This window comes from Mauremys reevesii, linkage group 14 (genome assembly GCF_016161935.1).
Source record: "Mauremys reevesii isolate NIE-2019 linkage group 14, ASM1616193v1, whole genome shotgun sequence".
NCBI classification, from domain to species: domain Eukaryota; kingdom Metazoa; phylum Chordata; order Testudines; family Geoemydidae; genus Mauremys; species Mauremys reevesii.
This window is the reverse complement of record NC_052636.1, coordinates 21109414-21136620: the sequence shown is the minus strand read 5'-3', so window position 1 is coordinate 21136620 and position 27207 is coordinate 21109414. Positions and strand designations below refer to the sequence as shown.

The following is a 27207-nucleotide window of genomic DNA, read 5'->3' as shown; positions in this document are numbered from 1 at the left end:
GGCTCTTCCCCCAACCCACACCCCCCTGCCATTCCAGCCCTGGGCTCCCCCCCACATCCTGTGCTGCCCCAGATCTGGGCTCTCCCCTTCCTCCCCACCAATGCTCTCCAACCCACACACCCCCTGCCGCCCCAGGCCTGGGTGTTCCCCCCCCACCTGTACCCTCCTTTCACCCCAGCCCTGGGTCACTGGTAACTCGCTCCCAGGATGGGTCATTCAGCAGGAATTTTGGATGTGCTCAGAACATTTATTATTATTTTATTATTTATTTTATTTAACACAGACAGGACTGGTTTCCATATGGTTACAGAACTGCAGTAAAATGGAACAATTTTCAGCTTGTGTGATTGGAGGATACCTGGATGCATATTATAAGGTTGTCCTCCATAAATGAGAAAAAGTTGAGGTGCCTTTATTATTCTTTGTTTCTATGGGGAATTTGCCACTGCAATATCACTGTCTTCCTTTCAAACAAACAAAACTAGAAAAAAATGGCAATGGCTGTTGAAAATAGCAATTCCAGTCCTAATAACCCCTGGGAAGCATTTCTTGCTCAATTTTATCCTACTTTTTGTACAGCAAATAACAGTGGATCAGTATATTTGATTTGGGAGAAATGAAGTAACAGCTGCCCAAATTGAGCTTGAGCACTCCTGAATTTTGAGGTGTTCAGATCTGGAAGGCAGATGCTAGATTCTCTTTCTGAACATTAGCTAAATTTGGAAAGGAAAAGTCAATTTCTGCTTCCATGACTCAGAAGGGGAAATCCTCCTACATGCCTGGTACTGTATCTAGATGTAAGTGGGGGAATGGTCCTGCTATTGTGGGGAACTTTCCTGGCTTCTGCACTACCCCGGAGAAGTGGGCTGCCAAAAGGATCTGAGTCCTCACTCCCACTTCCTTTACCCAGAGGCCTCCCTGCCCTTGAGGACTCCCCTTCCACTCTCCTGTCTGGCAGAGTCCTCGTAACCCCAACAAGGCTGGGCCCAGGATTCCTGGGGGACTCAACCCCCACCCCTAACCCTGCTGTGGTCACCTAGGACAGGGGCTAGGGTGTCCCTCTCTTTGCACTGCGCACCTCCCTGACCCACTGATCACATCATACAATTTAAAGCAAATACAAGTTATTTAATTAACAATCAAATTTAAAAAATAAGAAAAAATGGGAAAGATTAAAGGAAAACACATCACCCCGCTCTGTGGCAGGGACCAGCACAAAAAGTGTCTCTGGACATCAGGGCACTTCACAGTCTGTTCCTTGTAGGTCCCAGGCCGCCTCCTCAGGCCCTGGCTGTGCTGCAGGGACGCTGCAGGTTGGACACTTGCTCTGGCGGTGGCCACACACTCTCAGGCTCTGGGTGGCAGGACCCTTCTCCCCAGCATCACCCCCGCCCTGTCAGGGTTACGATCCCCCTCCAAGTCTGGCCTGCAGGGCCTCTTGGCTGAGGTGTCTCCCTGTGCTGGGCCCACTGCCCAGGGTCCCCCTCGCTCTCCCCACCTGCTCACTGCACCCAGCTCTGGACTGCTCCAGCTCCACTCTGCCTCAGCATGGCTGCTGCTGCTGCTTTGCCTTCAGCTCCCTGGGCTGCTTGTCTGGCCTCTCTGGCTCCAGTTGTTACAGCTCTGCTCCCAGGGCAGGTCTGCTCTCTCTGGGCTGTGCTCTGGCTTTGGGGCTGCAGCTCTGCTACCATCAGCTCAGCTTGGGTCCCCTGCTCTCTCCTTAGCTTGGCCCCACTCCATGTGACTCAGACAATTCCAGCTCACAGGGAGGACGGGACCCCCCTGGCCTCCTGACTCCTTGAATAGCCTGCCTGCCCTGTCAATCAGGCTGACCTGGAGCATTGGCATCTCCACATTGTTCCTGGGGACTGTCAGTCTCAGGCTCCTGATTTCCCATCGACCCCTCCCTTTTTAGTGCTGGGAGCTAGCAACCAAACCCCCCACTGAATGTTAATAAGGGGGCAACAGTCCCCTTACATAAAGCATCTAAATCCCCTGGGCACAGCTCACCAGGGCACAGTTTAGGAGCTGCACTGGGAATAGATCATGCAGGAAATCCCTTCCTCCCCTCTGCTAGCTTGTGTTTTGTTACAGCCCTGGAAATAATCCCGCTGCCTGCACATGCTCCGCAGAGAACAGAGGAGCAAATTCTCTCCCTGTTCCCCCTTCCACAGCCATTAAAGGAAGGAATAAACCCCCAGCAGCGCCCTGCCCCACGGAGTCCCCCCCGTAAGGAGAGAGATGTGCAGTGACTAGGGCTCCAGCTCAGTGTCACCAGGTTTATATAACTTTTGGTGATGCCCAGAACTGGTCCAAGTCCTGCCCGTCCTTCCTCCCCCCCCCCCCAAAGCTGTGGGAGGGAGTGGACCCTGGGAGGGAGTTTGGATGTGGGCTCTGGGCTGGGGCAGGGAGTTGGGGGGCAGTGGTGGGCTCTGGGAGGGAGTTTGGGTGTGGGCGGGGTGTGGGATCTAGGCTGTGGCAGAGGGTTGGGGTGTGGCACCTATCTTGGGCAGCTCCCGAAAGTGACCCACACCCCCATCTGGCAGCAGCTCCTACATGGAGGAGGCCCGGGGGGCGTGGGTCTCCTGACACCACTGCCCGCTGGCACCACCCCTGCAGCTCCCATTGCTGCAGTTCCAATGGCAGAGTCGGCACTTGGGGTGGGGGCAGCGAGCGAGAGACACACCCCACGGGGGCTGCAGGGATGTGCCAGATGCTTCTGGGAGTGGTGCGCCGTGCGGAGCGAGGGTGGGCAGGAATCCACTTTAGTCCCACTTTGCTGCCGATAGTGGTGGCAGGAGCCCCCGGGCCCTTTCAAATTGCCCGGGGCCAGCTGCTCAGGCTTTCTGACTTCCTGATGGGGAAGCAAAGGGAAGGCACATGTGTCCCTCATGAGCAGTTCTGGGGACTCTTTTTGGGGCTCCTAAAGTAGGCAGCAGAGAGGTGCAGCCCCACCACCAAGTCTGTTTCACTGGAGGAGAGTGGGGGCTGCAGGGTGATCTCCCACCTCTGTGCATCCAGCAGCCTGTGCTCCCCCCTGCAATGCTGGAGCCTCCACATTTATTTATTGACAAATAAAATTTGCAGAATTTTAAAATATTGTGCACAGAATTTTTTTGGTGCAGAATCTCCTCAGGAGTGAGACTGACTCAGGGAACCTCCTTGGATTGTCACTGCTTGGTTAACCACTCAGCCACCACACCAATGCACAGAGAGTGCCAAGCCCCACTGCTATGTGGGGCTGGGGGCTGGGGTCGGGTCATACACATTCAGACTGTGCGCTCCCCCCGCTACAAACCGCTGCTGATTTCCCAGTTAGGACATTAGCTGTTACCGATAAGGTTTGTCTGTGTTGTTTTTTTTTATCTCATTGTTAGGTGTAAGAAGTATAAACTGTTCAATAGGTTCAATTAGTTGGTTAATAAGATGTTTATGAAGTAAATCACTGGCTTTAAAATAAGATCCAATCTGGAGCATATGAACTATTGACCCCTGGACTCCATCTCTGAGAGGGGACTTGTTTACCATCAGGGGACAGGCTCAAACCAGACCAAACCGGTTTTTCCCGCCAAAACCAGCCCTCAGCGTTCCATCTCCTCAGCACTTTTCCCGCCACAGAAGTGATATAAGGACGTGCTCAGCGCCTGCGTGGGGCCGCCCCCCCCCCCCAGCGACGGCCCCTCCACGGTCGGGTCTTCCCAGCGCTCCCGAGCCGGAGAGTGACGAGCCCCCTGGGTCCCGCCGTGAGACTGAGGAACAGGAGGCCTGTCACCCCCATTCCTGCCGTCCTGCATTCCTGGTGTCCAGCCTCCCACGGAGCCCCCGGGGAGTGAGAGACCCCGGGGGGGGGGCACTGGGGCTGGGCAGGAAAGTGACTCTGCCCCAGGGAACCTGGGAGAAGCCTCAGAGCTGCCTCAGCCCCAGTGGGATTTGGGGGGCAGAGACTGGGGCCTGGTGGGTGGATCCCCTGTGGTGTGGGGGGAGATGGGGGTGTCAGGCAGGGAGGGGAGAAGTCGGAGTTGTAGGGAGGGGAAGGTCAGTGGGACGCGGGCGGGGGAAGCGGGGAGGGGGGTTAATTGGATCCTGTCCCTGTTTGTGCCACTTGCCTCTCGCCCCCGATACAAATTCTCTCTAGTTCTGCCCCTTTTCTCGCTCAGTGTCTCACACGGGCTATAAAATCTGGGGCAATTTCCCCCCTTTCCCCTCCAATGATCAGCTCTCCCGTCCCCCCCGATTTCCCCTGTTCTCCCCATGAGTCTCAAACGTCAGTTTAAAATCTTCTCTAGTGAGGGACATTTTCCCACCCGTTTCATCTGCAGCGATTTGTCCTTGTTTAGGTGGGAAATTGTCGCCCTGAGTCATTCCCCAGCACATGGCTGCCCCTGGAGTGGGGGTGGGATGGCTCAGTGGTTGGAGCACTGGCCTGCTAAACCCAGGGCTGGGAGCTGACTCCTTGCGGGGGCCATCAGTTGCCAGTCACCCGCCCGTCCCCCACTGCTGCCCCCTTCCTTTATCCAGGGACCTTTCAGCTCCCCCTCCCTTGCCCTTTTAATCAGCTCCTCAAAGGGCTTCCTGCTGCCCATGGGAATGGTGGGGGTGGGGGAACCATTACTTTGTGTTTATGTATTGGACAGTCGTATAAAATCCAGTCCAACAGTCCTGCTTTTCCACTAGTTCATTAACAGCAATATAAAATCCCCTCAGATCTTGGTGTTTTTCTCTCATGTTATCAAATACTCAGTTTGTGACACATTTTCCTTGCAAATCTCAAAGGTTCATATAAAATAACCTAAATGTTTGCCCCACTGCTCTCTAGTTGTCTATTTCTAATTGAATATGCCCTGAGATTTCCCCTCTCTCTCTAATTATAAAATACCAAGAAAATCTCAGATTTACACCTTTTCTCAGATTCTTGAACCTGGATATAAAATGTTTGCAAATGTTGCCCATTTCCTCTTTATTCATTTATCAAATATTGATGTGAAACACTCATATTTTACCTCCTATCAACAACTGATATAAAATCCCTCTGAATTTCCACTTTCCTCTCTCTAATTTGCAAAATGGATCCAAAATCTCTCAGATTTCCACCCTTTCTCTTTCATTTCTGAACGTTGCTCTCAAAGCTCAGGTTTTGCCTTTTTCTATGTCATTATCAAATGTCAGTTAAAAATCCTCTCAGGTTTGGGGCTGTTCCCCGTGTTTCTAAATCCCAGCAACTTCTTCCTTCGAGGGAACCTGTTACCCTGAGTTCTTCTCCATCCTGGAGGTCGCAGGGGCTTAAATTGCCCAGAGATCATCTTTCCCTTCTCCTTTGCGAATCATTTGTTCCCTCCTTTATCTCTGTTAAAATGTTTGCTGAAGAAAGAGACTAGCCAGATATTTAATACACATCAAAGCCAGAGCCTCCCCCTGTTTGGGGATCAGTGGTTCCCCACTGATGGGAGATTTGGCTGGACCCTTGGCAATGGGAGATTTGGCTGGACCCTTTTATTTTCTCCAGCTGGCATGGGATGAAGAGGTCACTCTGAGTGCAGTGTGGGTCCAGAAGTATCCCAAACCCCATGACAAATGGCCTCTGTGAGGGGCTGCTTCCCGCAGTGCTAAGATGCAGCCACCTCTGGGGTGGATCCATGGTGGCCATTATTTGCTAGTGACAGGGCATGGAAATTTCTTATCTATTTTGTCCCTCCAGGCCTTCCATTCTCCTGTTAAAGAAGCATCCCCCAGGGCTCCCTCTGCCTGTGTGACTGGCCAGAAGGGGGCGGTGGTCACTTTCTATCCACTTCTCAGGCACTGTGAGGTAACAGTGTTGCTGGGTGGGGCTGGGGCTGTGGGGGGAGATAGCAGCTGACGGGGGATTGTGGTAGGGGGAGGCCTCTGGGTGGCTGAGCAGGGGGTACCCTAGTTAGGTTGGTGGGTTCTGGAGATTTGGGGTTTCAGGGGGTGGTTGTGATGTGCCCAGCCCTGAGACTGTGGGCCCTGGAGGTGGGTATCGCTGAGGGCCTGTTGGCTGCAGAACAGCAGGGGTGGGAGTCTCTTGGGGAGGCGGGACAGGGGGTTAGAGGGAGCCTGGTGCTGTGCCAGGGGCTCTGTCTGGGCTTCCCCCGCAGACTCCTGGGATTGCTGCCGTGCCCAGTGCACAGAGTGTGTGTGGGAGAATCCCCGGCGCTAGGCCAGGGGGTGCCCCTGTAAAGCATCAGGGGATCCCGCAGGGGGGTGGAGGGGGTGCCAGGCAAAGGGCAGGGCAGATCCTGCTGGAGGGCAGGGGGGGAGGGGTCCTAGGCAGGCAGTGAGGGACTGAGTTCCCAGTGGGGGTCCATTTTGGGGGGTCTCTGGCTTCTGGGGTCTCTTGGGGTGAGGGGGAAAACCCTTTGGGATTCCCAACCTGGCAGTGACGGTCTGGTGGGGGTTCTCTGGCCGGTGAGGCTCTGAGGGGTATCTGAGGTCTCTGGCTATGGACTCTGGGGGCTGGGTCCCAGGGAGTATCTGGGGGGCGGGGGCTGACTGGGGCTCTGGGGGCCGCTCCCGACCTCGCTTCTTCTCCCTAATTAGCTTATGCCAGAATCCTGGCTCCAAGCACTGCCTGACATTTCCCGGCCAGGCCCAGTCACTGTGAGGTGAAATCACAGATTTTTGCTCTTCTCCCCTCTTGAAAACTGCAGGAACTTCCAGTTCCATTCTCCTAGATTGTCCAGTCCATTGTCCTGGATCTGGGGGATGAGGGAGGTGGGAGGGGGGTCAGCGCTGCCGCACAATGTTCTCTTCCACAGCGTTCTGGACTCATTCTTTCTGAACTCTGGTTTCATTGAGACCATTGTTAATCCAGAGTCACTGTATGGAAAGACAAGGAGTGACTCCAGATGGACAGTGGGGCAAATGAGATTACCAATTCTCCCTGTGAGGAGGGGCTCTCATTAGCTGCTCTCCCCAGAGAGCTAAAGGAGGGAAGCTGCTCAGACGCTCTGTCCCTCTCTGCTCAGGATACTGGGGTTCAGCTTCCTGGGTCAGACGCTGCAGCCTCCATTGTGATCTGGGAGACCAGGCTTAGTAGCTGCTGCTCCCCCAGTGGGGTTCTGTGCTGGGAAGTGACCTGAATTAAAGCTGCTTCTCTGCCTGGCCCAGGGGATGACTTTCTCCAGCTGGTCCTAGCCCCCTAGGGCAGCCCTGGGCCCTGTTAATACTAAATTCTGAGCCAGAGTCTCCAGGTAACTGACAGACCTCAGGGAAAGTGCTGGGGTCTGGCAAGAAAGTGACTCTGCACAAACAGCCCCTCCTCGTTTCTCCTCCCAGTAGCAATTGCCAGGAGAAAATCCAGCCATGGGAGAGCAAAGCCCCCAGGAATGGGACTTTCCCAGCCAGAGGGGCAGGGAGAGAGGACGGGGAAGGAGAGTCTGAAAGGGGCAGTGGTAGAAATGAGTGGGGGGGAGAGATTTCCAGCTCTCTAGTCCACCCAGACAGGTGTATTGCTGCATCCCTGGGCAGAACCACTTTCCAGTGAACAAAACAAGGATCAGACAGAGGAAAAGCCAGTTCCTGACTCCATATTCCCCCTGCTGGGGTGTGGCTGCCGTGGGGTCAGTGTCTGAGGGAATCCCCCACAGTGACTCCTTTGGTTCTGCTCTTTTCTAGCCTTGTGTTCACAGACTTTGTTAGGGGGTGAGGGGAGGGAGAAGGGAGGTTAAAAATGTGTCTGGGCTTAGCATGGCAGGAGGGGCCAGGTCTACATTGTTATAAACAGACTGAGCATTTCCCTGCATGGCAGAATCTAGGGTGTCTGTGTGCAGGGAAGGGACCTGGGGGAATTCTGATGTGAAATTAACTAAAACTGGTTCTGAAACGCCCACAACTGCCCTTCTCCCCCAGACAGGCTGCAGAATGACGTCCATGTTTTGCTCCAGCTCATCCCAGCCTGGCGTGGGACAGGGAAGAGAAATGGCTGCAGTGGAGCCAACTCAGGTAGAGATTATCGGGAGGTTGCTGGTGGGTTCCTGCTGGAGGAGAGGGACAGCAAATACACCGGAGATGGGAAGGTTTGCACAGTCTGGTTTGGAGGTTGGAGCGGGGCAGGAAATGCACAGCGTGGGGAAAGCAGGAGGCCAGGGTGTGGCAAACCTGCTGGGAGTTATTTAATAAGTGGCCTAGATTCTAGGAACAGACCCAGGAGGTTGGGAGGTGGAAATGCCCTAATTTGTGAAGAAAGAAAATAGCCCACCTACATGGAGCTGGTAAAACTCACCAGACTCCCAGTGCTGGAGCCTGACCTCACTAACCAGCGGCTGCTGTGAGATATGAAGGGGGCACCCATGAGTCAGGCTTATTGGAGCTGCCTCTCCCTTCATATCCCGCTCCTCACAATGAGGAGGTTATTGGGCTTCCTACCAGGGAGCTGTCCCTGGACCCTACTAGGGGCTCCATCTCCTGGCCAGTAGGTGTGTGATGGATCTGCTGGGAGAGACAAGGGGCTCTCTCTTCGTCCCCTCACCCTGGTATTTGCTGGATACACTGAGCGGGGTGGGGGTGGGACTTTGTTGAGTGGGATCCACCCAGAGCTTCCATTTGATTTGCTCCTCTCTGCCACAAATAGTGGGGCTGTGAGTGGGGAAAGAGGTCCTGAGTGTTGGACTCTTGCTCTTTCAGGGGCCGGTGACCTTCGAGGAAGTGGCTGTGCATTTCACCAGGGAAGAGTGGGCTCTGCTGGACCCCGCTCAGAGAGCCCTCTACTGGGATGTCATGCAGCAGAACTATGAGACTGTGACCTCGCTGGGTAAGGGTTCCTGTCCCTTCGGTTCTTGGAAGGGGAAATGAAGAGTTACGGTTCACGCCAGCCCCACAATGCCACCTCTACTCTGTCCTGTTGCTGCATCACCCCAATATGCCAGTGACACACACACTACCAGAGACCCTCCCATGTTGCAGAACACTTCGGGAACACAGCAGAGGAGCAGTATCACACAGTGTCAAATAGCTCCTCTTTACTCAAGTAAAACTGGGGGTTAGGTCCAGCATAACGAACAGAAGCTTCCTACCCCCTGCCTTCTCTCAAACCCTGAGCCTTCTCTACCCAAACCAGAATGTGCTTGGAGTGTAACAAGCAGGCAGCTGGAGTCAGAGCTGCTGGTCCAGGGTTACTTATCACACAAACACTCTCTGCGTCCTTGAATGCTGGCTGAGGGTATCCAGACAGGGGATCTCCAGCAGCAGAACACTGAATCTCACCCAGGATTACAGATGACACAACTCCTCACTGCTCTGGATTGCACCCCAGCATGTGAAAATGGCCTAGGTTGGTAGTGACATTTCTTGAGACATGCAGAGTCTTGCTCCCATATCACCAGGTGTAATAACAATAACAGGAAAGGCCGAATATGGAAAACTGATTGTTCAGCTTGCTTTTGACCTGCATCATATTTTGCAATATATTCCAAATAAGGAAATTAACGTGCAACGTATGTGTCATTGTTTGTGGTTTTAAGCTTTAAAAGGCTTGTGTGATTTTTAGCTCAGAGGGACAGTATTCCAATAGCTGTTGCCCCCTGCGCACTTTTAACCAAGAAAAGAACCTCAGGCTGAGCTGATTCAAAATCAATCGTGTGGTCTTTTTCCACAACAACTTCAAGAGGTCCCTGTGATGGAATGTAAATGTCTTCTTCACACCTTCCCCCTGCAGGAGAATGGCTGTTTGACCAGCTGTTTGCCTTGCTGTCTCTGAGGAACTGCTCTGTGGGTGTTCCCCAGAATTGTAACTTTTTCAGTAATATCATACTCTAAAATCTCATAACTTTACATACAGTGTTACTACACATTTTAACAGGAGGGTAATATTCAGTAGATTATGCGTTTTCAAATGATACCTCACAAGCCATACTGCGTACAAAATTGATTATAATTTTCTAGAAGAGTGAACAAAGGGGTATAGACTGACACAGTGTCTGTGTGTGTGTTCCCAGCAGATATGTGGGTATTTCAATCCCTCATAAGCACAGTGTTCGGCATCTTCAAGGACCTGGGGAACTGGTCCTGGGAATTCACTGGTTTACCAAGTGTGACGCTGTATGGAATTGTGAGACACTTTGGTATTAATAATAAAAATAATAATATAATCTGATAAATTTGCAATGAATTGTGCTAGATATGCCATGCCAAGTGTCAGTGAAAATGTTATGATTTGCCAAGTATGATAATTTTGTTTCTATGTTTGTATCACCTTTGTATTGTGAGTTATAGCTATGTGGGGTATATCTGTATTTCCAGATTTGTGCAGTATTTCTGGGTGACACCCCCAGACATATTGGCATCAACACTGCTTAGCCTGTTTGATGGCCCATTCAGGGTCATCAGCTGTACAATGAGCCCATGGAAAGGACCAAGGGGATACACCTATTGAGTCAGCAAGACATGCCGGGCTATGCCTGTCTACTGAGAACTTCAAGGCTTTTCCATGCCACGTGCTGTGAAGCTTGTGTTTGGGACACAGGAAGTACAGGCCACATGGCAAAAGGAATGTAACGGGCAGCTGCATCATCTCCATTTTGTCTTCAATCCCCCTTCCTACCTCTGGAGCAACTTCTCTACAAACTGAACCCTGGAACAAAGGACTGAATGACCCATCCAAACTATGGATGTGTTCCAGACGGACTTTCAAGCCAGCAACTCACCAATACTGCTAAGAACCTGAGATATCCATTTTGGAATGTATCTGACTGCGTTCCCATATAACTTCTTTCTGTCTTTCTTTCGTTTAAACCTTTAGTTTAGATGCTAAAGGATTGTCTGGAAGGATGGAATTTTGGGTAATATCCAAACCTATACTGACCTGGTGATGTGGCTGACCCTTTGGGGTCAGAGGAACACTTTGTTTATGTGAGCAGAGTTTTTAAATAACCTCTCACTGTACTGGACCTAGTTGCTGATTGGGAGTCAGAGATCAGGGATTCAATAATGGGGGCTGTGTGATTTCTTTTTTCAGCTTCTCGATAACCCATGTGGGGGATCAGAAGCACAGTTTGTGACTGGTCGGTGAGTTTAACTTCAGTGTTAACCAGCAGTTTTGGGAGCATCTGCTCTCCCTTTTTCAGCCTGCCCTAACTTTGGCATTTTCAGTGAGAACTGCCCCTGGCCCACCAGGTCACACTAAGCACCGAAGTTAAATGAATAGAATGTTTTATTATGACCAAGTCTTATGAAATCAACTGAACTCCTTTGTTTTATTTCATCTGAGCAGGCTTTCTAGTTTTCCAGCGTGATGTGATCTCCCAGCTGGAACAAGGGGAAGAGCCATGGGTCCCAGACCTCCAGGGTTCAGAGGAAAGAGAGATCCTGAGATCTCCGTGCACAGGTGAGGAAACATTAAACCACCTCAGAATCTGTAAGTGCCTGAAGGAAACATCTGGGATACCCAACAAAGCCCTTGGGGAGATCTCTCAGTTCATTATTATCCCTAGCAGGGGTCGTATCCTCAGGGTAAATATAGTTCATGGCTTCCTATAGATCCTAGCAGACACCAGGCAGTAGCTTCCTCCCTTCCCCCTGCGTATTTGGATGGGATGTGAAGGCTGAATTCATCCACCTCCTCTCTCCTACTTGGGGGAAGAGTTTGGGGGAGTTCAGCGCCTGATTTTTATTTGACCTGTCCTCAGCATTTGTTTTTGTTTGGTCTTCCCCTTTCCATCCCTGTTTGAGGTTTCTGTCTCTGTCATAGCAGGTGATGCAATGGCTTGTGAGAAAGAGGAGCAGAATTCTCAGCCTGAAAATGTTGAGCCAGTGGGTAAAAACAGAGCATTATCGCAAAGATCGAAAAGGAATGTGTCCAGGAGTCATAAGCAGGGAAAATCTTGGGAGGTTCAGCACAGACCACAAACAGATCAAGGAAACCAGCCAGGGAAGAAAGTGGATAAATTTATTTCCTGTTGGGGAACTCGGAAGGTCCTCATGGAAACCACAACACAGCAGGATATTCTCAGGCGAAAGAGAAAAAATACATGCATTGAGTGTGGAAAAACCTTCTCTCACAGCTCAGCCCTTTCTGTACATCAGAGAATCCACACAGGGGACAGGCTCTATGAATGCCGTGAGTGTGGGAAAACCTTCAATCGCAGTTCGCACCTTATTAGGCATCAAACAATCAACAGAGGAGAGAGGCTCTATGAATGCCGTGAGTGTGGGAAATGCTTCATTAGCAGCTCAAACCTTTCTCAACATCAGAGAATCCACACAGGGGAGAGGCCCTTTGAATGCAGTGAGTGTGGGAAAACCTTCAGTCGCAGTTCGCACCTTATTAGGCATCAAACAATCCACAGAGGAGAGAGGCCCTATGAATGCCGTGAGTGTGGGAAATGCTTCACTAGCAGCTCAAACCTTTCTCAACATCAGAGAATCCACACAGGGGACAGGCCCTATGAATGCCGTGAGTGTAGGAAAACCTTCTCTCACAGCTCATCCCTTTCTGTACATCAGAGAATCCACACAGGGGAGAGGCCTTATGAATGCAGTGAGTGTGGGAAAAGCTTCACTAGCAGCTCACACCTTTCTCAACATCAGAGAATCCACACAGGGGAACGGCCCTATGAATGCAGTGAGTGTGGGAAAAGCTTCACTAGCAGCTCACACCTTTCTAAACATCAGAGAATACACACAGGGGAAAGGCCCTATGAATGCCGTGAGTGTAGGAAAACCTTCTCTCACAGCTCAGCCCTTTCTTTACATCAGAGAATCCACATAGGGGACAGGCCCTATGAATGCACTGAGTGTGGGAAAACCTTCAATCGCAGTTCGCACCTTATTAGGCATCAAACAATCCACAGAGGAGAGAGGCTCTATGAATGCCGTGAGTGTGGGAAATGCTTCACTAGCAGCTCACACCTTTCTCAACATCAGAGAATCCACACAGGGGACAGGCCCTATGAATGCTGTGAGTGTGGGAAAACCTTCAATCGCAGCTCAACCCATGTTAGCCATCAGAGAATCTGCAAAGGAGATAAACATTGTAAAAATCTCTAGGGCTATCAAGACTTTCTTTTCTTTAATACTTTTCCTGATTCCCACATAGTAACTTTTAAAGCTCTTTGAACTGTTTGCAGCACCGTTATCCCTCAGCTTGTCCAGATGAGTGGCCCATTTTTGCCTTTTGCAGTTCGCCCTCTTTTGAGATGGACCTATTTGTCCTTTCTATTGTCCCACAAGTAACTGGAGTGTGCCCTTCCTATGAGGAACCAGGGAGCATCACGTTTATACCATTCCTCCTATTGCAAAGTTATTGTTAGAGTCACCAGTGATCCAGATTGTATCCTTGCCAATTGTTCTCATGTTGCTCTGGGTTGTGCTGAAGAGCAGATATATTGGGAATTTTTCAAATTATATGTAAATGAAGAGGAGCAGGGGCAGGAAAAAAGTATAATTACAGCTTCTGTGACACTGGAAGGAGATGGGGTGACTCAGGCCACGTCTATACTTACCTTCCCGGTCGACGCGGTGAGTTCGACTTCTCGGAGTTCGAACTCCGGAAGCGCTAGTTCGAACTCCGGCACTCCACCGCGGCAGGCGGAGTTGCCGGAGTCGACCCTGGAGCCGCGGAGTTCGCTTCCCCGCCGTCTGGACGGGTAAGTTTTCGAACTAGGGTAGTTCGAATTCAGCTACGTTATTCACGTAGCTGAATTTGCGTACCCTAGTTCGAATTAGGGGCTGTGTGTGGACCAGGGCTCAGAGATTCCCTCCTTCCCCATCACTGCAGAACTGTTACCTTTTGCCTGAGCCAGGCAGAGTTTATCTTCATCACATTCTATCCATCCACTTCTCAAAGTGTCATGTGATGAAGCATTCTCCGTTGTCTGTGCTTGCAGATGATGTTTTGACTTCTTTAATCCTATATCAGAGTCGCTATGACTGGAGATGAAAGTGTCAAAGACCTGGGAGGGGAATTCAAATGGATCCCAAATACAGTGTGATCATTTAGAGTTTAAATTCCAGGTTCCATCTATTGTAAAGCCACTTCTGGCAAGAGGGCTGTTTTTCCCTTATTATGGGGATGCTACGATACTAAAAAATTTGTAAATAACATAACTGACTATTGAGACAGGGATGAGGGAAGCAGGTTTGAATGGATCAGAGGAGAATGTGATGGGAGACTCTCTTGTCCCGATTCTGAATAATCAGATGTAACCTGCTCTGGAATTTCACTTGACACTTTCTTTGTCATGTATTCTCTCTCTGTGATGCGGGTTTCTATCTTTCCTGAAGGCTGTTTGGTCACCCAATTGGATATTAGTTCATTTGGTAGGATGTAGCTCAGATTTATTGAAGAATTTAAGACAATGACCCTTTGCTAAAGTCCTCATTTATGATTTAAGCTTTGATTTTTCCCATCCCTCCATGATGACATGGAGAAAGTTGAAGTGCAGTTCTATAAACAGGAGAGAACTCTCTAATTTACTGGACAAGCTAACAAAGAAACAGCAGTGATTTAAAATCTCCACTCAGAAATGGTGAACAACAGCAGAACCCCAACTAACTGAAGGAAGTGCATCTGATCACAGTGTATTTCAGTTGTTTAAGGCAATATTGTCTTCGATGATCTGGGAAGAGAATTCCATGGTAAGTGATTTTGAACTAGGCAAAATGCCCATGGGTTTGGTTCCCAAAGCATTTGTAACCCAGGCCCTACAGAAGATCTCTCCTAGCTAATCCTATGGTATGGGAAATGCAGCCCTTCATGACACAGATGTTGAGGAAATAGAAGTGGAGTTTTTGTCAAATTTATCCTTTGTAGGTGCTAAAGATGTGTATAAAATGAAACCAGTGTTGAAAATGTAATAGCTTCTGAAAAATAGCCATTTTTAAATAGAATCTCCAGCTCTGGTAACTAACGAAGATTCTGATCCAGGCCTGTATCCAGTCCCTTCCTGGACCTGTGCCACCGAATTAAAGAAGAGCTGGGCATGTTTCAGGAAGCCATTCCTCATTAACACTGCTGAGATTTTAAGTGGTTTTGTAAAGTATTCTACTTCAGAGAACTGTAACTTTACCCTATCCAAGACCAAGGATTTGGAAAGAGCTGAGGTTGAAAGAGTCCACACCCAGTTCTTGGTTTCTACCCCAGTAAAGGAAGCTATGGTGACCCAAGGAAAATCGTTTGTACAGCTCCACTTCCAAGTTCAGTGTCACTGATTACACTTCCAAAGTATGCCAGGGTTAGATTGAGAACAGTCATCCTTCACTGTTTGGATGCAAAGAGAGTGCTTCATAGGAAAGTCCTTCCTGTGGATCCCAAACTGGCTGCCTGGATGGGTAACAAAGACTTTCAGGCTGTAGAAATTATGGTAACCAATAAGGCAAAGAATGTGTCAGCCTACAATTTCAGATTTTCAGATACACGCATGTTGAGTCCTGAGACTATGGTTTTGTGTCTGACGCTGTGGCTACACAATTAAGCTGATGTTGGCACAGCTCCACCAATGTAGCTATGCTGCTGTAGCACTGCAATAACAGATGCTGTAAGCCAATGGGAGAGATTTCTCCCATCAGACTTGATTAGTCCAGCCCCTGCAAGTGGTGGTGGCTATGTTGAGAGGAGAAGCTCTCCCGCTCATGTAGCACTATCTACACAGGGGGTTAGGGCTGTGTAACTACATTGTTCAGCTGTGTGGATTTTTCACTCCCCTAAATAATATAGTTATCCCAATAAATGTCTTTAGTGTAGACCAGAGAGGTTTCTCTTGTGTTTTATGCATTTACCTTACTTCTCTACCTCCTCCTACTTTGAAAGATTAAAAAGTGTGAAAAGAGAGGTATTTTTCTCCATGATGCAAACATTCCGACATAGAAGACCCCTTCTACCAACACATATGGCAGAAGATCCTGAGATATATGAACTCACAGAAGTGGTTGGGACCTACGTTGGGACAAACTACAATAAGAACCAGGGTTCAGTTGGCAATGGGGATTAAAAGAAAACTAACATATATGACAAGAATTTGTGATCTTTGAATATGTTATTGTTACCAATTAAAATGATAGGTGAAGTTATTGGTTAAAGAGTAAGAGACTGTGGGATAATCTGAATTATTCTGGAAAACTGAAAGTTGTCTTGATTTTGTGTTTTGTTAGTCATACAGGAAATGATGGCTAATCTTGAAAAGTTAATTAGATTTAATTTACCCTGGTTCCTCAACTGTTGCTACAGCACTACTACCCATCAGTCCAAAGACTGAGAGAAATGGAGAGTTCCAACCATTGTCCTTTTAGTATCTTATTGTTCCTCTCTCTGTTTTTTGTGCTGGCCTTTCTAGTCTATCACTTTCTGCCTTTGTTTAGTTGGTAACAGTTGGTTTCCATCACTCACGTTTGTTTAAATCTCTATCCATTGTAAAATACATTTTTGCTTGTTTGATAACTGTACTCAGGTGCTGTGTGAGATACAGTAGAAATGGTCCACAGTAAAACTAGTAACCTGGGATACTTGGGCAGATAGGATCTGGGATTTCACTGAGTATCTGGTGATCTGGGCTGGACCCCAGAGGGGGACACATTGAAGGAACTCAGGGGTGAGGGTGGCTGCTGTAGCTCAGAGGAGGGTGCTTGAGTTCCAGCAGGATGGTGAGTTTGGTCACTAACATCCAAATGGAAAACTCCCTCTTCCTAGTGGCAGGTGGCAACAAGAGACTCACAGCCCTCAGCACCCTGAGAAGGGTCACAATGTGTCTCTGTGTTGATCCACCTGTCAAATTCACACAGGGAAAGCTCCCGATATTCCATCAAACTCTGCATCACACCTCTTGAGTATTTAAAAGAGTATCTCATAACTATTTGTCTATGTAAAGTATCAGAACAGTTCACAAATTTTAGGATCTGCCCTATGAAATCATGGAAAATATGCTCTTCACTCTGTGGGTACATCTAGACTACCCGCCGTATCGGCGGGTAGCGATCGATTTCTCGGGGATTGTTATATTGTGTCTCATCTAGACGTGATATATCAATCCCTGAAAGTGCTTCCGTCGACTCCGGAACTCCACCAGCGCGAACGGCGGTAGCGGAGTCGACAGGGGTAGCCACAGACGTCGATCCCGCGCCGTGAGGATGCGAGGTAAATCGATCTAAGATACACAACTTCAGCTACGTGATCTTAGATTGATCCCACTCCCCAGTGTAGACCAGCCCTGTGAAAGCATGTAAAGAATCCAAGCGCTGGAGGACAGGGTTTGGGTCCAGAGTGACCTAGACAAATTGGAGGATTGGGCCAAAAGAAATCTGAGGAGGTTCAACAAGGAGAAGTGCAGAGTCCTGCACTTAGGACCCAAGAATCCCAGGCACTGCCACAGACTGGGGACTGACGGAGTGAGTGGGGTTTGATAGCAGCCTTCAACTACCTGAAAGAGCAGCAGTGTGGGCTTTCTCCTTGCCACTTTTGCTGGGCTGGGCAGGCAGCCTGGAGGCCTTTCTAGAAGAGAATTGGGAACTGAGTTAGAAAAACCAATGTGAAAACCAGAACCTCAGGTTTAGACTCATTCATTTATAATATTAAATCTTCAATTCTAGTGTCACAATCAATACAATTGCTTCAGCCTGATAGTTGCCCAAAGGGAAAACTTAACGTCTTTCCAAGGGGAGTGGAGAGAAAATACTTTTCAGAGTCCAAGAGAGACAAGGCGGGTGAGGGTAAGAGCTTGCAGAGGACCAACCTCTGTTGGTGAAAGAGACAAGCTGTGGAGCTAACCCTACACACTTCTTCAGTTCTGTGTAGCCTGGAAGCTCGTCTCTTCCATAACCAGCAGTTAGAACATAAGAACAGCCACACTGAGTCGGACAAGTTCATCTAGCCCACTCTCCCGAAAGTGGCCAATGCCCGGCGCCCCAGAGGACCCCTGGGACCAACATGGATACAACACCACCACAAACAAGGTTAAAAGTCAATGCACGTGAGAGAAGCATCTTGTGTTTCATTCCTTATGTCCTAGTCCCATCATGTGGCCATTTCCTTTTCTTCCTTTCTGTTAAAAGCTTTGGTGTTTTGCACAGAAACATTATTTCCCCAGGAGAGACCCAGGAGGGGGGGCTGCATTCCTGTACCAAACAGTCACTGGAAGGGGGTAGACAAAGGCCTTTAGGATGAGGCATCCGTCACTGTCAAAAGATCATCTCCCTCCTGCAGGTCACTGGCAGCCTGAATTTGTTCCTTATCCTCCTGGAGTCTGGGGGTTGGAATCAGCACTACCCAGCCCCTCCGTATGTAGCAGGAACAAACACAAACCTGATCTTTAAAACAAGCTGTTCCCTTCCTTCGCAGGGAAGATTTTTCTGTGATTGAAGTTGAGCTTCAGTTCCCCTCTCCTAGGGGCGGGGCAGGTGTGGGGCCAGCTCCCAGTAAGATCTGTTTTTACCTTTGCCCCGTTTCAGTCACTCTGGGATGGTAACTCTGCTCCCAGCTGTCAGGCAGCTTCCAGCCCAACCACCCTGCTCACTACTTCCATGGTCATGTGTCACCCCCTTTGCCAGCACACAGAGCCTGCAGGAAAGCTACTCCTGCCAGATGCACTGGTGATATAGTGGTGTGCGTAGGTGTCTTCCAAGCAATTCATCTGGGTTTGATTCCCAGCCAATGCAATAATGGCTTTTCTCTTTTGTTGTTTCCTCATCTGGAAGTGGCTTAATTTCAGTCACATTGTGTTACAATCACATTATCTATAGAATGAGACAATAAATGTGTCAAAGTCAAGCAGGTCATACAAGATGGAGGCACACAAGGGGCTGGAATGTGTCATCTGAGAAAGACAGAACACTTGGAAACCTGCATCTCCTATCCCCTGGCCTTGCGGGTTATGATTCCAGCTGCGTGAGCTGTTTGTATGATGTTCCGGCATGACAGGGAAATGAAATTTTGAGTCAGTTTTTGCTCCTGCAGATTCCTTTGCTGTTATATTTATAATGACATGAACAACAGGGAGGCAAAATAAACATAACCCCCAAATTGCAATACAGCTGGGGAAAGAGACGATCACGGTTAAGCCAAACACTTCAAAATAAAAATTAATACTAAAAAGGGGAGAGGGAAGAGATCAGGTATGTGGAGATCCCCTCGATATTTCAACGCACATTGTTAGAATCAAAGTTCAGACTTGACACTGGAAAACCTGCAACTACCTGTCTCTCTGAACACCTGTGATGAGCAAGATGGAGTTGGGACACCTGTTCTGCTTCAATCATTTATTGTCTCTCTGTTCTCTCCTTCTTCTCCTCCCAATTCCTCATCTCCAATGTCTCTGCCTTTCTCCTCTTGCTCCCTCTCCCCTGCCCTTTCCAGGAACTCACACTCTACAGCATTTAGGACAAGCCAGAGCTCCCATGTTCTGCACATGAACCTGTGTCAGAGGACGTGTGACCCCGGTCAGAACCAGTCACCAGATCAATATGACCCTTTATGGGCGACTTCTCTGCCTGCTCTGCAATTTACATCCCCCCCCCCCGCAAACAGGGTGGGGTACAGCTCTGACTGAGAGGCCTCACAGGAGAAATTTCAGCCCAAAGACAAATTTGGGTGAAATGTTGAGAAATGAAGAGCCCCCTTCCTCTCCCCCAAATCCCCAGAACTCTAGTGTCACCCCCCATGGCACCAGCACAGGGAACCCAGTGAGATGGGGTTACAGAATACAAGGGGGGAGGCAGCAGGGAGAGAGGTGACAGCAGGGCCGGCTCTAACATTTCTGCTGCCCCAAGCAGAAAAGGAGAGCGCCGCCGCCCCCCCCCCCAGCGGCGCGGCGCTCCGCCCAAGTCCCCGCCCCCAGCAGCGCGTAGCGCAAACCATTACCACCCCTCCCCCGAGCGGCCAATTCCGCCCCCCCCGAGCGGCACGTAGCGCCGGCCAATTCCCCGCCCCCCCCGAGTGGCTCGTAGCGCCAGCCAATTCCCCGCCCCCCCCGAGTGGCTCGTAGTGCCAGCCAATTCCCCGCCCCCCCAAGTGGCACGTAGCGCCAGCCAATTCCCCGCCCCCCCGAGTGGCTCATAGCGCCAGCCAATTCCCCGCCCCCCCCGAGCGGCACGTAGCGCCAGCCAATTCCCCGCCCCCCCGAGTGGCTCGTAGCGCCAGCCAATTCCCGCCCCGGCGGCGCGTGGCGCCGCAATTCTCCCGAGTGGCTCGTGGCGCCGCCATTCGCCCCGAGCGGCGCGTAGCGCCAGCCAATTCCCTGCCCCCACCGTCACCGAGCGGCGCAGCGCGCCGCCCAACCAAAAATAACAAAACCAAACCCCAATCGCCGCCCCCTCCCAAGGTGCCGCCCCAAGCACGTGCTTGGTAGGCTGGTGCCTGGAGCCGGCCCTGGGTGACAGGGAGTCTCTCTTTCCTTCCAGGAACTGCAGTCACAGCAGGGAGGGCTTTGTCTCATTGGAAGGGATCCGTGTCTGTCACGGAGGTGGTGGAAGTGACGAATTCTGTGATTTCCCGCGACCTCCATGACTTCTAAGTGAAAGCTGGAGACATGTAGGTAAGTATAGCGGTCGGTAGGTTTCCAGTATAGGGTGGTGTTCATGTGACCATCGCTTATTAGCACAGTAGTGTCCAGGAAGTGGATCTCTTGTGTGGACTGGTCCAGGCTGAGTTTGATGGTGGGTTGGAAATTGTTGAAATCATGGTGGAATTCCTCAAGGGTTTTCTTTTCCATGGGTCCAGATGCTGAAGATGTCAGCAGTGTAGCACAAGTCAAGTAGGGGCCTTAGGGGACAAGAGCTGAGGAAATGTTCTCAGTCAGCCATAAAAACGTTGGCACACCGTGGGGCCATGCGAGTACCCATAGCAGTGCCGCTGGCTTGAAGATACACATGGTCCCCAAATGTGAAATAGTTATGGGTGAGGACAAAGTCACAAAGTTCAGCCTCCAGGTTTGCCGTGACATTATCGGGGATACGGTTCCTTACGGCTTGTAGTCCATCGTTGTGTGGAATGTTGGTGTAGAGGGCTTCTGCCTCCATAGTGGCCAGGATGGTGTTTCCTGGAAGATCATCGTAGTTTCCTCAGGAAGTCAGTGGCGTCTCGAAGATAGCTGGGAGTGCTGGTGGCGTAGGGCCTGAGGAGGGCGTCTACATAGCCAGACTATCCTGCTGTCAGGTGCCAATGCCTGAGATGATGGGGCGTCCAGGATTTCCAGGTTTATGGATCTTGGGCAGCAGATACAATAATCCTGGTGGGGGTTCTAGGCTGTCTTATTGCCAAGGGACGGAGAAACTCGACCAGCAGCAGGGGGTGCAGAACATCGTCCTAGTGTGGGGGTGACAGTGCCTCCGGGATCCTGACATCCCAGCACTTTACACACCTTCCTGGAGCCTCCCAACCCGCCTGGGCTGTCGGGACTGCGACCCCAACCCTACTGACAAGAAACAGGCTTGGGGAGGGGAAGCTACTGGCTCAGGGTCACACCAAGTGTCAGAAGTATGGATGGAACCCAGCAGGCCTTCTTTCCAGGCCCCTTCGCTAACCACTGCTGCACACTCCCTCCCACAGCTGGCAATGAGAAGCAGGCCCTCATGGCCGCTCCCCCTGCCTTTGAGAGGAGTGTGCTCCGCTGGAGTGACTGGGCCAGGGATTGGGAGTCAGGACTCCGGGGTTCCATTGCTGGGTTTCCTATTGGTTCCACTGCTGGTTGTTTTCCTTTTCCTGGGGGACTCTGGGCAAGTTGCTCCCCCCTCTAGGGCTCAGTCCCCAGCAGGCAAATGGGGATTTCGTACCTTCCCGCTATTGGAAAGTGCTGGGAGAATCCCCCAGCCAAAGCTGCTCTGACAGCGCTAAGCAGCATCTGACCATTCAAGGTCGGAGCGCACTGCCCAGGAGGAGGAGTGTTTGGCTCTGGGGTTTCACTTCAGCCCAGTCTAGAGAGGGCCCAGCCATGGGTTTGGCTCAAGAAGACCAAGTCTCCAATTTATTAAGGGTGTTTTGAATTCCAGTCCTGAGCTCCAAAGTGCTTGGTGTCAGCTGCACATTTTGGAAGCAGGCTCTCCTCCATTTTCCAAATCATTCATGAAACTATTGAATAGTACCGGACCCCGGACTGATCCCTGCCGGACCCACTAGGTGCACCCTCTCTGTTGGGCAGCCAACCATGGAGAAGGGCCCTTGGAGTCTGGGCTTTCAACCAGCTCTGCACCCACATGACACTGATTGCAGCTGGACCGCATTTCCCTCATTTGCTTGTGAGAATGTCCTGCAGGACTGTGCCAAAAGCCTTAGTAACCCCGAGATAGATCCCATCTACTGTTTACCCACCTCCACTAGGCCCGGAACCCTGCCAAAGAAGGAAAGAGGATTGGTTTGGGATGATTTGTTCTTGACAAATCCATGCTCCCTCGTCCTAAGAACCAAATTATCCTGTAGGTGCTGCTGACAAACTGATTGTTTAAGAATATATTGCAGTATCTCTCCAGCTGTGGAAGTGAGGCTGGCTAGTCTGTAAGTCCCAGGGGTCTCTTTGTTCCCCTTTTAAAAATGGGTCCTGTCTTGTTCATGGATGGGAAGATGTTCTTTTTCAGGGATCTCAGACGAGAACTGAGGCACAACACCCGGTTTGTTACGGCCACAAAAATGGAGGCAGGAACCTCTTCTCTCCTGCTGGCAAAGAACCCCAGGTACCTAAAAGACAGGTAATGGGCTTTAGAAAAGGCAATGGTTAAAAAGTTTGGCCCTGGCCATTTCTTGTTTCCACAAACTAGACATTTTAGCAAACTTTAGAATTCCTTGGTGCTAAACACCCTGAAACTCCCCTTTCTCCTTCACAGAGGGCTTTATCGCCCCTTATCTCACTCAGGCTCACGACTGCCCAGAGTTCGAGAACTGTCCCTGTTCCCATTGGGGAGGAGCCTGAGGTATAGAGAAGGGAAGTGACCTGTCACCAGATGGATCAGACTGAACAGGTTTCAAACCTCCAAGAGGTTCTTACCTTCTAAACAGGGACAGCTGTTTTCTAGTAAAATCACTAAAAGGGGAAGGAGAAAACTCGAAAGAGGTTCCTCCTGGCGCTCACGTCCGTGAACCCGAATACTCTCTCAGTCCTCAAAGAGAGACCTGGAGAAGGAGACTTGCTGGAGCAAAGCCACAGGGGTCTCTGAGGTCTCCTGGCCCCTCGCCCTGTCCTGCCTGGCTGATGTCAGCATCTCTCTGTGAGGTCACCACCTCCCCACCACCTTGGACCAATAGTCTGAGGTCCTGCAAAGGCCTTTGTGATGTCACTGCCACACCCTCCTTTGCTGTGTCAATGTCCTGCCCTGGCCAGGCACTTTGAAGGTTTGAGCTACTCCCTGTTGATCACCCCACTCAAGGAGCGTTCGTTCTAGGCAGCAAGCCGGCTAGACAGGGAAACATCAGACGCTGCTCCCAATGCTACACTCAGATTTTCAGTAATTAGTCGACTTTATGGCCAGAAGAGACCATTAGAGCATCTAATGTGACCCCCTGCATATCACAGGCCTCCTGTAGGACACCATAGCTACTTTGGGGCAAACACATTCCAGAAAGGCATCTAGTCTTCATTAAATGACATCAGGAGATGGAGAATCCACCACTTTCCTTGGTAGCTTGTTCCTGTGGTGAATCATCCTCGCTGTTGAACATTTGTGCCTTAGTTGTAATATGAATTTGTCTCTTTTCACCTTCCAGCCAGTGTGTCTTGTTATGCCTTTCTCTGCTAGATTCAAGAGCCCTTTAACACCCAATATTTTCTCTCCCTGAAGCACTTCAACACTTCAATGAAGTCACCTTTCAATCTTCTTTTGATCAGCTAAACAGCTTGAGCTCTTTCAATAGCTCACTAGAAGGCATTTTTCCTCCAGCCCTCAGAACCTTTGGTGGCTCTTTGCTGCCCCAGCTCCAATTTCACAACATCTTTTTCACATGAGGACACCAAAACTGGAGGCAGTATTCCAGTATCAGTCTGACTGATGCCATGTCACCTCCTGTGACGTTATTGACATAATCTGTAACTGTATAGATCACCATTGCGACCACTGTTCTATTTGTAGCCAATATTGTAGAAAGGTTGTCACGTAAGGGGTCTATGGAGAGGTCCTGATTGGCTGATTATAATTATGCTATTTCTAGATGTGTATCATTTTATAGTTGACGTTATGAATTCATGCCCATTTCCCCATTGGCTGGAGCATGGCTAGAGTGTGTCTGTGGTTAATGATGTTGCTGTAGATTGTTTGTTTCCTGCCTTGGCAATTCAGACAGTCCCTTTTCCCAACATATCTCCAGCACATCATTAGTTCCAATAACAGGGCAGCTTTTCTCTGGGGCACTGAGATTTTCTGGGGAGTTGGTGGCTCCTTTCTTTCCTCACCCTGGAGTAAACTCACCTTTTATTCCATGGTTCATGCTTTATGGAATAACAACAGCAGCTTGAAGAAAGAGGAAAGTGAATATCTCACTGCCAGGGCTGAAGGTGGCCACGTCCCCTCTGTTTGACCGTTACCATTGCAGGAGAGAAGGTGTCAATACAATGGAATGCCCTGGCTCAGACAAGAGACACAGGGAGGTTTTGCTGTTCATGGATCCATGCAAAGGAAATTGTGTCTGTATGTGAAACTGAGGAGGGACATGAAACGCCCACAGGGTGGCGCAATGCCCTAAGCTAAGGCAGGAGGGGGAAGGAATGGGGCTGAGGAATGACTGAAGTGGACTCACCTGGGATTGAAATGACATTTGTTTGTGTTGGGAGTGAGAAATGACACATTAATTCAGATGCAGGGTTGAGGCTTCTTTAGCTCCTTGTAAAACTTGAACTTGATTTCCCAGAAGGGAGAAAGGGAAAGTCTGGGGCCGCCTTGAGTCCCTGGCTGGGTCTCCTGGGCAGTGGAAAACGTCCCTTGTTTGGCCCTGCCAAGGGGATCGTGCAGAGCTGAGACGTCCCTCGGCTTGGATCAAAGGGGGAGTTGGATGGAATTTATCACACAACCCTCCCTGCTCCCCAGAGCCCCACGGGGAGAAGCTAGAGAAGGGGGAGTCATTCCTCCCCTGCGCTCCCAGAAGAGCTGCTAGCAGGGCCGCCCAGAGGTGGGGGCAAGGGGGGGCAATTTGCCCCAGGCCCTGGGTCTTGCAGGGGCCCCCACAAGCAGGAGCGTAGCTGGGGGGAGCAGGGGAGGCTGCCGCTCCCCCACTGAGCACATTCCCCCAAAGTGGCGCCTTAGTAGGAATTTGGAATAAGGTGGAAAGATCTGGATTTCTCCCCCGCCTCCATCCCCCCCATGCAGAGTGCGGCACTGCTGATTGGCCGCCGGGGCCTGATTGAGCTGCTCCCATTGGGCCTCCAGCAGCCAGACCCCCCCCTTGCGCGCACGCACACACACACACACACCCGCTGCCTCAGCACGCTGCGGGGGAGGGGCTGTGTGCTGGCACGTGTTTCACTTTGGCTCCAGAGGCAGCCAGCGGCTCGAGCTGCCGGGTGGTAAGAGGAGTCCTGGGGGGCAGTCAGGGAGCAGGGGGAGGGTTGGATGGTTCGGGGGGGGGACTTTCTGGGGGCTGGGGCAGTCAGGGAGCAGGGGGGGTTAGATGGGAGGAAGTCTGGGCTTCTGTCCAACAGCAAAACACAAGCGTAGAAAAGCAGCCGTTAGCGGGAAGTGCTATCAGCTGGCCCGCTTGCCTGCCCGGCCCCCAGCCCGCTTGCCTGAGCTGTATTGTTAATGCATTTTAGTTGGAAGATGCAGCCTGAGTGATTGAAAGGCCCCAAACGCGGCTGAAAGAGCTGGGAGAGTTGCAAGCTTTCTTTGCTGGGCTTTTCATCGGGGTCACACAATGCAAACCTGCTTGAGGCTCCGCACAAGAGAGGTTTCTTGAGGCCGTCCATGCAGCTCACAGCTTAAGCTCTTCTAAGCTTGCGGCCCTGGCACAAAAGGATTTGGGAGCAGTTAACAATTCTGTGTGGTTAAGAGATTTTCATTTCCTGGGCCCTGCTACCCAATGCCACAGGGCCCCACAGGGGAAACTAAGTGAGTAGCCCGGCTTGTCCTCTGCAATCCCTTCCCTGCTTCTTTCCCTTGTGTTTGCAAGGGTCTCATTAACATGCTGCATCCGAACGCGCCTTCCCTCCAGAGACACAGTCCTGGCTTCTCCTCCTTCCTCACTTTCTCCTTCTCTCCCTCTCTGTGGTTTTTCTCCATGCCCCGTCCTGGTCTGTGCTCCCTCTCCACCCGATGCACTGTATTAAGCACGTCTCTGCCTCTCTTGTTTATGGGCCCTGTGCTGGGATGGCGGAGGCAGAGCTATTGTTGGGTTCTCTGCTGGGTCTGTTTGGATCAGACTCTAAAATCAAACGATCCCTTTGCTAGCAGGATCCCTCTGCCTGCTCGCAAGGGATTCTGGCTACACACTAAAGCCAGGTGCTAGGGCAGAAGCAGCTACCCATGTACCCTCAATGGCAGGAGTGGTGCGTGGTCCCTGCCCGCACCTCCCACACTTTGGATTACAGGGTGTGTCTTGGTGGTTGGTGGCACAGGAGGGGCGTAGGGGTTAGGGGTGAAGGGGTGCAGGAGAGGGCAGTGGCTGATGGCACAGGAGGGTGCAGGGGTTGCGGTGAAGGGGTGTGGGAGAGGGGCAGTGGCTGATGGCACAGGAGGGGTGCAGGGGTTAGGGGTGAAGGGGTGCAGGAGAGGGGCAGTGGTTGGTGGCACAGGAGGGGCGCAGGGGTTAGGGGTGAAGGGGGTGCAGGAGAGGGGCCGTGGTTGGGGTGAAGGGGGTGCAGCAGAGGGGCAGTGGCTGGTGGCACAGGAGGGGGTGCTGGGGTTAGGGGTGAAGGCGGTGCCGAAGGGGGCAGTGGCTGGGGGCACAGGAGAGGGTGCAGGGGTTAGGGGTGAAGGCGGTGCAGGAGGGGGCAGTGGCTGGGGCACAGGAGGGTGCAGGGGTTAGGGGTGAAGGCGGTGCAGGAGGGGGCAGTGGCTGGGGGCACAGGAGGGGGCGCAGGGGTTAGGGGTGAAGGGGGGCCGGAGGGGAGCCCAGGAGTTAAGGGCAAAGGGGACACAGTGTAGGGGTTAGGGCACTGGAGGGCAGAGTTCGGGGGGGGGGAGGGGCAAGGCTCAGGAGTGCAGGAGCTGGCGGTAAAGGGGCAGCGGGGTCGTCCAGGGGCAATGGGGAAGTGCCAAAGTACAAGTTTTGCCCAGGGCACCATTTCCCCTGACGCTGCTCCTTGGTAACATTTCTTGCTGGGAGGGGAGGAGAAACGAGGCGTTTTCTCTCTGTTT

The 27207-nt window shown here is 51.0% G+C and overlaps 1 protein-coding gene across 1 annotated transcript in view; it reads left to right on the top strand.

The window, feature by feature from the left end:
• Positions 1 to 27207, top strand: part of LOC120381956 (zinc finger protein 850-like) — a gene marked incomplete at both ends in the record, with an annotated part of 110911 nt that overhangs the window by 10932 nt on the left and 72772 nt on the right. Inside the window, one exon of the mRNA XM_039500132.1 lies at positions 12200 to 12785. Within this exon, the coding sequence (XP_039356066.1) occupies positions 12200 to 12785 (586 nt within the window). The remainder of the gene's footprint in view (positions 1 to 12199; positions 12786 to 27207) is intronic.